The following is a 15,068-nucleotide window of genomic DNA, read 5'->3' as shown; positions in this document are numbered from 1 at the left end:
AATTTTTTACTGTATATTTACAGTGAAATTATGCTGTTGCCTTTATTTTTTTTTTTTTTATAAAAAACTGCAAAAATAAAAGGCAGTACCCAGGGAATAGTACTGATGTATAAATACTTTATAAATTAAATAATAGATATTAAAAATCAATTCACTTTGCAGTATTGACAGTACGATAATGGGGGTAAAATGTGCATAATTGTCATGAAAATGTCACAATTTAAATAATGGCCCTAAAATAAGCTTCATTTTCTATATGCAAAATATTATTTCTTATTTGTTTCTTTTGATTTTAGAGTAAAATAGGACCAGGACATTTTCTTGCTAGGTTGTGTGAGAATCACCCTTATGATTTTCAGACTTAAGGTTATCTTGTGTTCCTCAAATTGCATTATGATTTGTATTATTAATTGAGCTGGACACTGAAATTGACAATCATCATTTATTTATTAAAGTTACAAATAAGCAAAGCAAAAATGTACAACTTGAGCATTTATGTGCACTCAGAATACTGAATCTTTAAAATATCTCAGTGAAACAAACAAAAAACCATGTTTGAACTAGGAAGACAAACTCCTCTCTCAGACCTGTTGGCTGCTGTCAACATCTCTATCTCAGTCTGCCTCTCATCTTGCCTTTGCCACATCCCTTAGCACTATAAGATAGAAAAAGCATTTAAACGTGTTTTTGCAGATTTTGGCTTTAAATTGAATTTGACTCACACAAAGCATTTTGAGATTGTGAGCTTGTAATTCTTTCCTCTGGTGATCCTGGACCATGAAAGGAGCTGATTTATCTGTTAGAGAGAAAAACATAAAAGCTAAGTGCTTTCAGGATGCAGTAATAATGAACATAACCTTTTTACCTTGGATCAAGCTCTAGCCAGAGAGGTAACTAGATTTTGTTCTTTAAACTTAAACCATCACTTGCTGTAAAACTGCTCAAAAACAACCAGTTTGGCAGATGCATTACAAAGCGACATCACAACTTATTCAACCGATAACTTCTGTAAAGTTCTCTGCTCTGGAAGAAATTTCAGTTAAATTCATTCTGTTTGACATTTGATTTATTTTTTCATTTAAAACCATAATGGGCTATACAACATCTTAAGAAACCTGGAAAGGCACAATTCATATGACATAGAGTACAGACATCTTCATAAAGTTAGATATCACTAACATATTTCTGGCATTTCAGTTTCTCGTTCAGATCATATTTTTCTGCCTCCAGCCCCATCAGCCACTGCCATAATCATTTGCTTTATCACTGCAAAGAGTGACAGTAATGGCAGAAGTTCTTTTGATTTGAGACAACTGGTTAAGGGGAGATCAATGGTAAATGACAACTATCAACAAGATGACAGTGAAGGAAAGAAGTCTCTTAGAGAACCATCAAATGTACAGGATTCTTTTCCAAGCCTGGAAATCACAATTTCCAGGCCTGGAAAAGACATGGAAATGTCTAAAGTGATTTTTTCTTTCCTTGCCTCTACAATATTTCATTAGCTAAAAATGTTTCTTTTTGAGTGCTTTCAATAAAACGATTTAAAAACCCATGTCCAGTAACCATGAACAACGAGAAAGGTCATGCGAAAAGACATGAAATTCCTTGTTCAAAATGTGTTGGAACCCTGAATTTAATTCTGTAGCAGAATGTATCTGTTTCCAAAAAAAAAATATATGGTTAGTACAGCTAGCAGATGATGTGAAATCTGAAAAATGTCAATCATATGTGGGATTTCTCTTTAAATGGCTAGTTCACTAAAAAATAAAAATTCTCTCGTTTACTCACCCTCATGCCATCCCAGATGTGTATGACTTTCTTCTGCTGAACACAAACAAAGATTTTTAGAAGAATATTTCAGCTCTGTAGGTCTTACAATGCAAGTGAATGGTGGCCAGAACTCCAAAAGCTCCAAAAAGGAGATCAAGTCAGCATGTAATCCATAAGACTCCATTTGTTTAATCAATGTCTTCTGAAGTGATCCAATTGGTTTTAGGTAAGAACAGACCAAAATATGATTCCTTTTTCACTGTTCATTTTGACAGCAGTCTCCTTGGCAATCATGATTTCAAGCTCGATTACACTTCATTTTGCGCCATTTTGCTAGTACTAGGAAGTGTAATCGAGCTTGAAATCATGATCGTGCCTAGAGACTGTAATGGAAAGATGTACAGAGAAAATGGAGTTATATTACTGGATCGCTTCAGAAGACATTAATTAAACCATTGGAGTCATGTTGATTACATGCTGACTTTATCTCCTTGTTGGAGCTTCAAAGTTCTGGTCACCATTCACTTGAATTATATGGATCTACAGAGCTGAAATATTCTTCTAAAAATCTTTGTGTTCAGCAGAAGAAAGAAAGTCATCCACATCTGGGATGACATGAGGGTGAGTAAATGATGAGAGAATTTTTTATTTTTGGGTGAACTATCCCTTCAAGATATTGCAGAAAATTCTTGGACTCGTACTTGAGTTTGTCCTCATTCAAATGGTCAATGTTCAGTGGTTTTCATTGATCAGCCAGGATCATCATCTTTTTTTCTCTTTCTGTCTGTTTCTTGCCACCTTTGCGTCCTTCACCCTTTTGGTCCAACAATAATTATAATATGAATGGGCATCAGCGTAGCATGATAATGTGACTTGTTCAGTATAGTGCACACTCACCTTCTGTTTTATGCCGCCGTATTGATGGGTCATGTTAGTGAGAGCTTTCTTCTTCTTGGCATCTTTATCGTACTTTCTCTCTCTCTCTCTGGTTTCAATCCTTGGCAGTTTCTCAATTATGAGACTGTGGCAAAAGTCTTTCTAGCAAGTCAGTCCACTGACGGCCATCTTTGGAACGTTCACGGGAAGCTATTTCCAGTCATGACAGTGCAGTCCTATCTACTTGAATGGGGAAAAACCGAAATCTCCAAAATGGTTGATCAAGATTAAGATCAAAGAATATATTTCAAATCAGCTGTAACATCTGACAACATTGGTAAAATAAATTGTGCTTCTTTATCTCAGATTACGCCAAAAAAATTGCAATTTTACCAGCTTGTATAACTAATGAGCATGCGTGTTCTTGAGATGACAGACAGCAGGTGATGTCTGTATCTAAAAGGTGATTGGCTCTTTTACTTGTAAGAAGGGACTTCCTTTCTACATCCATTGACCGTTGGGTGCTTTGAGCTCCTTGGTTGGACGTTCCAATTTCTCTGATCCATTTTAATAGAAATGGCCAGTCTCTGCTAAATAATATCTGCTAGATTAATCCATTGTGGATTCAAGGGTCAAGTTAAAATTTGGAGGGAAATTTTGGAGAAAGGTTTTTGATCAGTTTAGATCAGTTGGCTGCAGAATGTTGTGTTTTAGAGTTGTACATTTAAGTTTGAAAGTTCTGTCTAGGATTTGGTCCAAGTTGCAATAAACAGCTGGTGTTGACAGTTACAGTTTTCAAGAACTCACGTCAAGTCTGGCCTGATGCTCTTTCTCTGTCTCAGCTCGTACTCCCTGCTGCTCGGCTCTCTTGACATGCCTCTTCTCCTGTTAAAATACGCCATTAACATATATATAAAGAGTTGTAAAACAAGATATTTACATCAGCAATAAACAACACTAATACTGTTGTTTATTTGATGTGTGTTTAAATCTGGAAGACGTATTTTTTGGCTCATTCTATAATTTAGGGTACATTTAATGTCCATCAATGATAATTATATATTTTCTAACCATTTTCTTCAGAAATATCAAATTTTATCCATTAAAGGAAAGCATGCTATAATGTCACACAAATGGTTGAAATGGCTGAAATCGCTTACAGCACCTTTAATCCCTAATCATCATGATTAATGGGTAGAAAGGCACTTTCTTTGAAGCAGACAAATGCCAAGAGGTCTGCTGGACCTATGAGTGCTGTACAGAAAACACACACACACAGTATATGTTGGATGGATCTTTTTACTGTGAAAACTTGTTTGGAAATACAATAGTTGTACACGTGTTGGGTTTCACACTGACAATATAAACTTGTAAGAAAAGAGATAGGAGATTTAGCAAATTGATGGATTTTATTGATTTTGTGCAAGGGTATATCCATAGTACTACCACACTTCTGGTGAAATCATAAAAAGTTCTTTATTATTGTTAAGCAATTGTGTAGTGTTCAAAGCATGCCTCTGAGTTTGCATCAAAATACAAGAGATATGATATACAGTGTCCCCAATATGTATTTGTACATTTAAAGGTATACATGAAATTTCCCTCATCATTTACTCACCCTCATGCCATCCAAGTGTAATTGAGCTTGAAATCATGATCACAAGGGGACTGATGATGTCAAGATTTGTAGTGAAAAAGGAGTTGGTCAGTTCTCACCCAAAAACAACAGGATCGCTTCTGAAGATATAGATTTAACCACTAATGTCAGATGGATTACCTTTTTGCTGACTTTATCTCCTTTTTGGAGCTTCAAAGGCCTGATCACCATTCACTTGCATTATATGGACATAAAGAGATGAGATATTCTTCTAAAAATCTTTGTTTGTGTTCTGCAGAAGAAAGAAAGTCATACACATCTGGGATGGCATGAGGGTGAGTAAATGATGAGAGAACTTTCATTTTTGGGTGAAAATTTTCATGGTATTAGACAACTACAAATCAAACCAAGTGGCATTTATTAATTAATTTATTATGAATTTATATTACTTTTTGGGACCACTGTATGTCTGGTAAGCAAAAAGCAATAAGATCAGCACAGCACAATCCACAACTACAAGTGACATGTTATGGAGCATGAGATTTCAAACATTTACACTTGATAATTGAACAACATAGCAGAACTCAGGAAAAAGGTAAAGCAAACTGAGAAACAAAGTTCTATTTTTGCTAATCTGTTTTGGAGTCAAGGAGAGGTGATCCCCATGAACTGCAGTATGTCAGCAATGATAATACATCAACAAGCATTACATCATGAGGGTAGAATTAACAGCTACTGTATTCGGCCATAAGATTCTCCATGCACAAGAGACTACACTGAGAGGAGTGGGAGTTTCAAAGTCTCATGGCATCTTTATGTTTATTTCATGAATCAGTGATGAAGAAGAAGAAAGCTATATCCAGGTATGTTCATTTTATGGGACCCACTTTATATTAGGTGTCTTTAACTATTATGTACTTAAGCATTTAATACAATGTACTTATTATGTACATGCGTACTGATGCATTGTACCTGCATTTAATTATGTTTGTAGTTACACTGTTAACCTTACATCTAACCCTAAACTTAACCCTACTCCAATCCTTACCCTTACCCTACATGTCCCTCAACCTCAGTAGCAGTAAATGTAAATCTTGTAAGAATTCTGCAGAACATGTAGTTACATAATAAGTAAAATTTTTGTATGTATTTTCATTTTAGTACATAGTAGACACCTAATATAAAGTGGGACCACTTTTTGAGTCAAGGCTAGATAAAGAAAAAGTTCACCCAAAAATTAAAATTCTCCCATAATTTACTCACCCGCATGCCATTCCAGATGTGTATGACTTTCTTTCTTCAACAGAACACAAATTAAGATTTTTAGAAGAATATTTCAGCTTTGTAGGTCCATACAATGCAAGTGAATGGGTTCTAAAATTTTGAAGCTCCAAAAAGTACATAAAGGCAGCTTAAAAGTAATGGATACGACTCCAGTGAATAAATCCATATCTTCAGAAGCGATATGATAGATGTGGGTGAGAAACCCATCAGTATTTAAGTTCTTTTTTACCATAAATTATCCTCCCTGCCCAGTAGGTGGCGATATGCATGAAGAATGTTAAATATTGATGTGTTTCTCACCCACACCTATCATATTGCTTCTGAAGATATAGATTTAACCACTGGAGTCTTATGGATTTCTTTTATGCTGCCTTTATGTGCCTTTTGGAGCTTCCAAATTGTGGTCACCATTACCTTGCATTGTGAGGACGTACAGAGCTGAAATCTTCTTCTAAAAATCTCTGTTTGTGTTCAGCAGAAGAAAGAAAGTCAAAAACATCTAGGATGGAATGAGGGTGATTAAATGATGAAATAATTTGTATTTTTGGGTGAACTATTCCTTTAACTATTTTAATTCTACAGTTATATAATTGTTGTTATTAATTCTGCATATTTATGGGCCTATGCAGTACATAATAATTGTAATAAATTTCAATGTTTGATTTTGAAGACATTTGTTTATTTTTGTATGAAAAACAATTTCGATACAGTGTCGGATCCCCACTTGACATCCGATGTAAAACCTGGATCCTGAAAGAAAACCACTTGAGAACCACTGTCATAAATCAATGCACATTTTATGGATTCAGCTTCAATTTTGCCTGATCTGGTGTCTGGTCAAATGTCTTCATTTTCTTGTCCCTGAAAACATAAGGGAATAGTGTAAAGAAGAGAATTGTTTTAATGAGTTAACAATAAAAATAAAAATATAAAAATTTAAAAAGAGAGAAAGATAAAGAGAGATCAGTGGATACATGTATTTTACATGGCTGCTGTGTTTAAGTAACATCATATGCATAACTTTTTCAACACTTCATCAAATACACAAAAGCAAATAGATCACCTTTCCCCACCTGTTCCCAGTTTGTTTTTTAATATGTTGGTGTCATGACCCAGATAAATGTACATGACTTGGTCAGAGGTCTTAAGTTGTGTCACAAGCATGACAAATACCTGGTACATAGTCATCTATGTGACTTTCAAGGACAAATTCAGCATAAAGACCAGAGCTGTGGATAGCCTTACTTCTTACTAAGAGTACTAAACCACATAAACAGGATCCTAGTTAAAGTATGTGCTACATTTGGGTGTTAAGGCAGTTATTGACACTCTATCACATAATATGTTCATCCTTTCTCTAACTCTGAATATTAAAACTGCTTTGCCATGATAATCCAGTTAAATACGTCCCTGCAGTGTGAGAACAGAACAGCTGCACTAGGGAATGCGATGCATCACGGGCCTCTGCCGCACAATGCTGCACAGATGGTGTAGGGGGAATCAAACACGTTGGAATTATGCCTGACATGCAGACAGCCCACAGTACCAATGCAGGAGGACAAGGTTGTGCCATTAAATACAGTCTGGCGTAATGTTTGAATGAGAGATTTACAACTACACTGGCCAGTTAGGGTTATTATTCCAGAAGACATGAGTGTATGCTGTCATTTCAACACCTCATTTTTTGCTCATTTTTATAGAAAATGTAAAGTCCAAACCTACAAAAACAAGCCCTAAAACAACATGAAAAACAGACGTAACTTTTGAAAGAACAATAACTGTTTACAACAAAACTTGATCAAAAATGTTGTTACTGAAATGGTCCATTATTTTGGGAAAAAGTAGAGGAATAAACTGTGCACACTGCAAGTGCATAACCCATTGTTATTACTAACTTAACATTTCTTCCTTACTGTGTATAACATCAAAACTTTACAAATGTAAAGTGCAAATGCAAATGTATTGGAAAGTGGAAAGTTACTCTTTCAATAGTAAAAATGTAATTATTAAGTTAAAATTAAAAATGAAAAAGTCACTCACCATTAGTAACGAATTTACTCCTGGCTGTGAGCACCTAGAACAAAAAACAACATCTAAGAATATGATATGAAATAAAGGCCATGTTCACTGTTGAAGTCTGAAACCTTAGTTTGGCCATGGAACGCATTTTTGAAAATCTACATTTTCGGTGGAGTGAAATGCCATTCTAGTGTGGATGAGAGGCGTAAACGTTTTCAAATTAAAACGTATTAGTGTGGACATGGCCAAAGTCAGACAGAAGTTATTTTTGGTACTAATAACAGTACAATCACTAATACTCTTAAAAGTATTAACAGAATTAAAGGGATAGTTCACCCCAAAATGAAAAATCTCATAATTTTCTCACTCTCATGCCATCCCAGATGTGTATGACTTTCTTACTTCTGATGAACACAAAGATTTTTAGAAGAATATTTCAGTTCTGTAGGTCCATACAATGCAAGTGAATGGTGACCAGAACTTTGAAACTCAAAAAGCACATAAAGGCAGCATAAAAGTAATCCATAAGACTCCAGTGGTTAAGTCCATATCTTCAGAAGTGATATAATAGGTGTGGGTGAGAAACCTACTACAAATCTCCACTTTCAAACAACCTTCTAAGTGCTTTTCTCTCCCAAGAGTTCTTCTTTTGTTTTTGGTGATTCACATCGACATGCATATCGCCACCTACTGGGCAGGAAGGAAAATTTATAGTAAAAAAAGGACTTAAATATTGATCTGTTTCTCACACACATATCATATCGCTTTTAAAGACATAGATTTAACCACTGGAGTCAAATCCATTACTTTTATGTTGCCTTTATGTGCTTTTTTCCGCTTTAAGTTTTTGGACCCTGTTGACTTGAATTGTATGGACCTACAGAGCTGAAATATTCTTCTAAAAGTCTTTGTTTGTGTTCAGCAGAAGAAAGTCACACATCTGGGATGACAAAAAAGGAAAAATGAGCACTGCAAATAAGTAAACATTGTTTTTGGAAGGGGATGAAAGGATACAGATGTGATGATGGATCATTGTACATCAAACCAGTGTCATTAAAAAATTAGGTAAATAACTAACGACTGAGAGGTACAGAACCTTGAAGCTGAAAGTGGCCACACTTTAAAACAGACTAGGTTGAGTGGTAACTAACTATAAAGCAGGTAAGTGAGCTAATAATCTGTGTACAGTGAATAACAAACCATAAAACAATGTGAAATAACCAAGCGTCAGGCACTTCTTCGGTACTCACTGTGATACCTCAAGATATGGGGGTTTATGTCAATGCTTTTTCTGTGTCCGTCAAGTAAACAGTAAATAAATAGAAAATAATTTGACTGTCGGATTATACACTGCATAATATTTGACTAGGCTTACCTTGGCAGGGGAGGAGCCCTTTGTTTCCCATAGGCTATGTGTTTTAGTTACATCAGCTGGCTTCTGATCCTGACAAAAGCACAAAATTACAAACATCAATTACAAATCATATAATGGGCTGCCGGTGGCTTGTATATTAAAGCAAGCTTGATTAAAGTTTACCTTTCCTGGAGAAAGATTTAGTAGAAGCAGAGAAAAGATAATGGATAGTGCAACAGGACAGGTATAAGGAATAGAAAAGGCCAAATCTAAAGGAGCGGAAATGAGACAAAGTTCAAATCAGTAATGATAAGAGGAAAAAGTTAAGTGACCGTACCAACAGATCACGAGAAACACACATTCAGTCAAATGTGTCCAAACCTTTATTATAGGAAGTTTAAAATAATTTTGATTACTGTAGTACTTCTTAATTCTAAACCAGCAACAGATGGAAAGATGCAATACACTCAAGACTCACTGGAGGGCCACCCTGTATCATTCAAATATAATAGACCATTTACAGTCGCTGTATATACAGTACTCTAGGACAAGCTTTTCTGGAAGCACCCTTGACTGTTTCATACTGCAGACTTCAACCACATACAACAATGTAGTTGAAATCTCCACAGAGAGGGTCATAGGTGGTTGTGTGAGCAAATCACTGTATTTAATGTCTCCTTCATATATAGTTTATGAGCTCTGTAAGTCTCTCATTCACTTCTTACTGTATGTGTGTTACAGTAAGAGTGACTCTGATCTTAAAGGTTGGTAAGAGAAGCTTGAAATAAACATGAGCCATGAGTGAAATATAGCTCTAGAGAAAGAGAGAAAGGCGAAGGTTGGAAGCTGGCCACATCACACAGAGCGAGAAAGAATTGCAACAGCTTAACCTTTTACTGATTTCTACAATGACACTAATTATTTAAGTTTTTATGTTGCAAAGACTAAAATGTAGGGGTGGGTAAAAATATCGATTTCCACCACGATCTTCATTTGAACGACATCGATACCGATTCTTAAATTCCAAGATCGATCTTTTGCTCTCTGTGCTGAGGAAATCACTCACATTAGCAACCAAATTTTGTGCTATGCGACTCAAATGTATATATTTGGCAACTGTCTTGTAAATGTTTAGATTTCACTCACCAGTGAATGTGTAGTGTAGTGGTAAAGTATTCAGCAGCGAGATCCTTACACTGCGTGTTGAGATTAAAGGTTGTTCTGTGTAATGTGTGTCCAAAGATGAGACCCACATGACCAATTTTCATTAAATAATGTCTCTTTTAATACCCTTTCTGTTCTCTACAGTCAGTTATTGATCAAAAACAACAAAAATAAACATTGAATTCTAATAATGCATGCCACAAATGAGATAAAGCCATTGGAGTTTCTCAGACGCTCTTTACAGAAATGCCGGTTTTGTTAAAAAGTCAGTACAAGTTTTAGCACATGTTCAAAAAATCTATGTAAATGCTTGTAAATAGTACAAATTATGTAATTAAAAAATAATCATGTAACAAAAAATAATATATACAATATAATATCATATTTATTGACTGAATACATGGATTTATTTATTTTTAAAAAGCCAAAATGTTACCAAAATGATAAAAAACGGATAAAATATAGTTAATATTTTCATAATGTGCCTAGTTGGGGGGTTGCAAGTTCGAATCCAGGGCATGCTGAGTGACTCCAGTCAGGTTTCCTAAGCATCCAATTGGCCCGTTTGCTAGGGTGGGCAGAGTCACGTTGGGTAAACCTCCTCGTGGTCACTATAATGTGGTTCTCGCTCTTGCCGCAGAGATTAGCGTGAAGCCTCCACACGCGCTAGGTCTCCGTGGTAACGCACACAACAAGCCACCTGATAAGATGGGCGGATTGACTGTCTCAGACATGGAGGCAACTGAGATTCGTCCTCCGTCACCCGGATTGAGGCGAGTCACTACACCACCACGAGGACTTAGAGTGCATTGGGAATTGGGCATTCCAAATTGGGGAGAAAAGGGGAGAAAATAAAATAAAAATAAAAACAATAACAGCATTAGCTAAATTATTATTATTAAGAAAAAAGGAAAATTATACAGTAACTGTAATTTTTGTAATTTTATTTCAAGTCTGCACATTTCCCTTTATCCACTATGACCAATAGGTAGCGAAATACATCCATAAATTCTGTCCAATTCTAGAATCTGGAACTAAAAGGTCTATTTATTCCAATGAAGAATGTCATTATTCATTGCACACTACACACAATATTTTATATTATTAATAAAATATACTAAAATAGTACTTTCCCTTTTTCTCACATAAAAAGATATCTATAAATATAGTGAATTTCAGTTATCAGCAGGTATGATTTGGTGTAAAGGAAACAAGTTAAAGGTGGGTGCAACAGTATGTTATTACCAGTAATTGCTTTTTAGAATATTTATTCATTTATTTTACTTTAGAAAAGGTGTTGTAACTATTTTTTTGTCTGAGATGAATAGTTGTTGCAAACTTACACTCACTGAAAACGTTATTATGTACTCCTGTACACCTACTTATTCATGCGATTGTCTAATCAGCCAATCATGCAGTGCAATGCATAAAATCATGCAGATACGGGTCAGGTGCTTCAGTTAATGTTCACATCAACCATCAGAATGGGGAAAAAATATGCTCTCAGTGATTTCGACATGGCATAATTGTTGGTGCCTGACTATTTCTGTATCTGCTGATCTCCTGGGAATTTCAAACACAACAATCTAGAGTTTACTCAGAATGATGCCAAAAACTTACAAACTCAGACTCAGGCCACTTTGTACAACTGTAGTGAGCAGAATAGCATCTCAGAATGCACAACATATCGAACCTTGATGCGGACAGGCTAAAACAGCAGAAGACCACACAGAGAACTTTATTAGGATTTTAAAGTGTTCCTAATAAAATGCTCGGTGAGTGTATTTGTATAGTAATTAGTAATACTTAATAATTACTTTATTTTAGCAAGGGTATTGTAACTATTTCCCTGTCTGAGATGAATAACTGTTGCAAACATCTTTGTTCCATTAGCTTGCATGTCTTGACCTTTTTGACACTTTTTATTGATATAATGCAAGCTGGACTTGAAATTGCATTGCTAATAGTGCATGGAGCATGGGTGCTAAACTCTCAGCCACAGTTCAGACATTCGGACACTGCATGTCTATAAGACTCATTCTTACTGTTTTGATGGCTGGTTTTTCTGGTTCAGGGGCGGGCTTTGGTTCAATGGGTTTCTGCTGCTCAGGAGTCTTGGTCTTCCAACTGTTAATCCGACCAGCCACACCAATGTTCAGGCCAGCTGTTTCCTGAGTGATTGGCAGGAACTTATACTTTCATTTTAAATTAAATGAATACAGTCCATTTAACAATTCTTTATAATTTGCAGAAGGTCTTTCGTAGGAATGACTTTTACATAGACAGTAAAGCACAAACTTTCTCTCCTCTCATTTACCTTTGTGACTGCTGGGGGGCTTGCAGGACTGGAGGTGGGATTGACATTGTTCCCCTTCTCCCACATGCTCTTGATGTTCCGCACACCTTCAGCTACAGGTACATCCACAAGAGATTTGGGTGATTTGGCCACTTCTTTAGTCTGGTGAACAACAGATGAAGTCACAGACTGTGGAGGTCAAATAAATATTGCAGGCTCCTTCAACGCTCAATATTCCTCACCTGAACAGCAGTAGTGTACTGCTCCAGTCTGTTTCCAATCTTGCATACTAATGGCGTGTGTGACATCTTCACTGGACTAGTATGAATGCAAACAGTAGCATGTAATTATATCTCAATTTACTGCAATATACAGTATCTTTATCACTATATATTATCAATAGGAACCCTAGAACATATTTTACTTTTGAGTAAAAATGTATCCTAAAAACAAATCTACGAGGCATGACTTTATTACCTTTTAAGAGCAGATTTGTTCAAAAATTCAGCTTTCTCCCCAATCTGTTAAATATATTAAAATGTCATATATAAATTCAAGTTCAAATTTTTATATATACTGACATGCAGTATATATAAAGATACAAATGTAATATTAAGTGTATCGCATAAAACATTCTTATACAGATGTCCAAGCACCCACATGGCAAAACTATTTACATGTATACATACTGTAGAACATACTGTATACTGTGGCAAAAAGCATACTTCTATAATTGTTATGTTCCACATCACACAATAAATAACGACTGACCTTGGCAGAGGCTCCCTTTGGAGCGATGAATGGCGGTTTGCTCCCTTCTTTGGACTCCTCCTTTTGCTTCTTTTTCTCTGCTGCCTCTGCTCTTCTGTGTTCGATCTCTTCTTTCATCTTCTTCCTCTCTTCCTGTTCATTTTTTTGGTAGGAAGGATACAAGGGCACAGCAAAATATTGTTATGACCCATCTGGTGTGACACAAGGTTTTATCCTATTCCACTTCTAACACTATACAGTCTCATACCCAGATAGAACACCTACATCTCTGAGATGTCTGTTTCAGAGCGTTTCATCTGAAAAGCATCACATTCTAAGTAATATCTGCTAAACATCTTAAAAAGTTCATATTTACAAACATTCTAAAACATAAACATCTCAAAGACATCTGCTGAATGTCTTTTTGACATCTGAGAGGAAACGTCTTATGGACGTACGTATTTCAGATGAGCAAACAACCTATAAAATACGTCTTCCAGATGACAACATCAAATAGATGTCTAGGTGATGTATGTGTGCTATCATGGTAGCGGTGTGCATTTACAGTAGTCAGCTTAGATTCGAAGCTAGCACCCGTGTGCTTTTTAGGCTAACATTGCCCATAATCCTTGGTGTTGGGTATGAGGATGTATCATGCAGTATCAAGATGCAATTTTATTATGAATGAGTATGTTTTAATAAATGTAATAGTACTGAGTCAATACAAAAGCCCCTTTAAGGAAAGTCAGTTCATTTGGTGGCCATCTTGCTTCTTAAGCTCAAAGCAAACAAAAAAAAACGTAATTTTGTTTTTTTAAAGGCTGGTCCAGCTAATGCGTCTGTATGTTTAATATTAAACAAATAGGCTATTCTTCTATCAAAAAGGCATTTTTTTCTCTTTTAACTGAAAAGGGGACTTCTATTCCTTTCGCCACCAGGCCTGCCACATTGAGATTTGCGATTACTTGCATTATGTCTTACTACAAAATTTCTTACTTTGTAAGTGAATATATATTTTGGCACTGCAGTAAACCACATACCACATTACAGTTAGTAAGAGTTAAAGGAATATTCCAGGTTCAGTACAAGTTAAGCTCAATTGAAAGCATTGTTGCATAATGTTGATTACCACAAAAATAAATTTTGAGTCTCTCTGGGTTACAGTGAAGCACTTACAGTAGAAGTGAAAGGGGCCAAGGCGTAAATGTTAAAATACTCACCATTTCAAAAGTATAGACACAAGATGTGATTTCAGTGTAATAAAATAGTTATATCCAATTTAACCACTTATTTGCCATCAGTGTTGGGTAAGTTACTTTAAAAAAGTAATCCACTACAAATTACTAATTATTTTTCTAAAATTGTAATCAGATTACTATATTAATTACTTAATTGATAAGTAATCACATTACTAATTACTTCACTTTTAAGTTACATTCTAAAACACTTTTCCGCTCATCAAATTCAAAATAATGTCTATATTTCTTTCTTGTTCATTGATACACACAAGTCATACAATCAGCACCTCACACGGGGCCATAATTCATGTATTCTACATAAATAATATATTAGAAATAAGCATAACCCTATAATGTACTTAAAGTAATACAATTAATTGAAAGTCAGTAACTATAATCTGATTACAAGAATAAAAAAAATTATGCATTAAACTACATTTTTGACTTATTAACTAATTAGATTACAGTAACTAATTACTTTGTAATTGGATTACACCCTACACTGGTTGCCATAAACCCTAAAATGACAGTAAAAATGATGATTTAAAGAACTTTACAGCTCAAATAATACACAAGTATTAACAGAAGATTTAATGTAAGTGCTTTTATAAAATTATCAGCTTCACATTTCTGTCTTTAAATCCTCCAAAAATTGGCCCCATTCACTTCCATTTTAAGTGCCTCACTGTGACCTTGATTTTTGCAGTTTCTAAAGAA

The 15,068-nt window shown here is 35.3% G+C and overlaps 1 protein-coding gene and 1 pseudogene across 3 annotated transcripts in view; both read right to left on the bottom strand.

Annotated features, from left to right (window-relative positions):
- Nucleotides 1-850: 850 nt before the first annotated feature.
- On the bottom strand, nucleotides 851-5,224 carry LOC127435702 (troponin T, cardiac muscle isoforms-like; annotated as a pseudogene).
- LOC127436021 (non-muscle caldesmon-like) overlaps nucleotides 3,931-15,068 on the bottom strand; it is a 36,228-nt gene continuing 25,090 nt past the window's right edge. For all 3 annotated transcript variants that reach the window (XM_051689906.1, XM_051689909.1, XM_051689907.1), the window contains 8 exons: nucleotides 13,135-13,266; nucleotides 12,841-12,884; nucleotides 12,606-12,681; nucleotides 12,385-12,525; nucleotides 12,113-12,238; nucleotides 8,925-8,993; nucleotides 7,571-7,604; nucleotides 3,931-6,391 (listed from right to left, as the gene is read on the bottom strand). In XM_051689906.1, the coding sequence (XP_051545866.1) occupies nucleotides 6,378-6,391; nucleotides 7,571-7,604; nucleotides 8,925-8,993; nucleotides 12,113-12,238; nucleotides 12,385-12,525; nucleotides 12,606-12,681; nucleotides 12,841-12,884; nucleotides 13,135-13,266 (636 nt within the window). In that variant the 3' untranslated portion in view covers nucleotides 3,931-6,377. The remainder of the gene's footprint in view (nucleotides 6,392-7,570; nucleotides 7,605-8,924; nucleotides 8,994-12,112; nucleotides 12,239-12,384; nucleotides 12,526-12,605; nucleotides 12,682-12,840; nucleotides 12,885-13,134; nucleotides 13,267-15,068) is intronic.

Source organism: Myxocyprinus asiaticus, chromosome 46 (assembly GCF_019703515.2).
Source record: "Myxocyprinus asiaticus isolate MX2 ecotype Aquarium Trade chromosome 46, UBuf_Myxa_2, whole genome shotgun sequence".
NCBI classification, from domain to species: domain Eukaryota; kingdom Metazoa; phylum Chordata; class Actinopteri; order Cypriniformes; family Catostomidae; genus Myxocyprinus; species Myxocyprinus asiaticus.
This window is presented reverse-complemented; position numbering and strand designations above follow the sequence as displayed.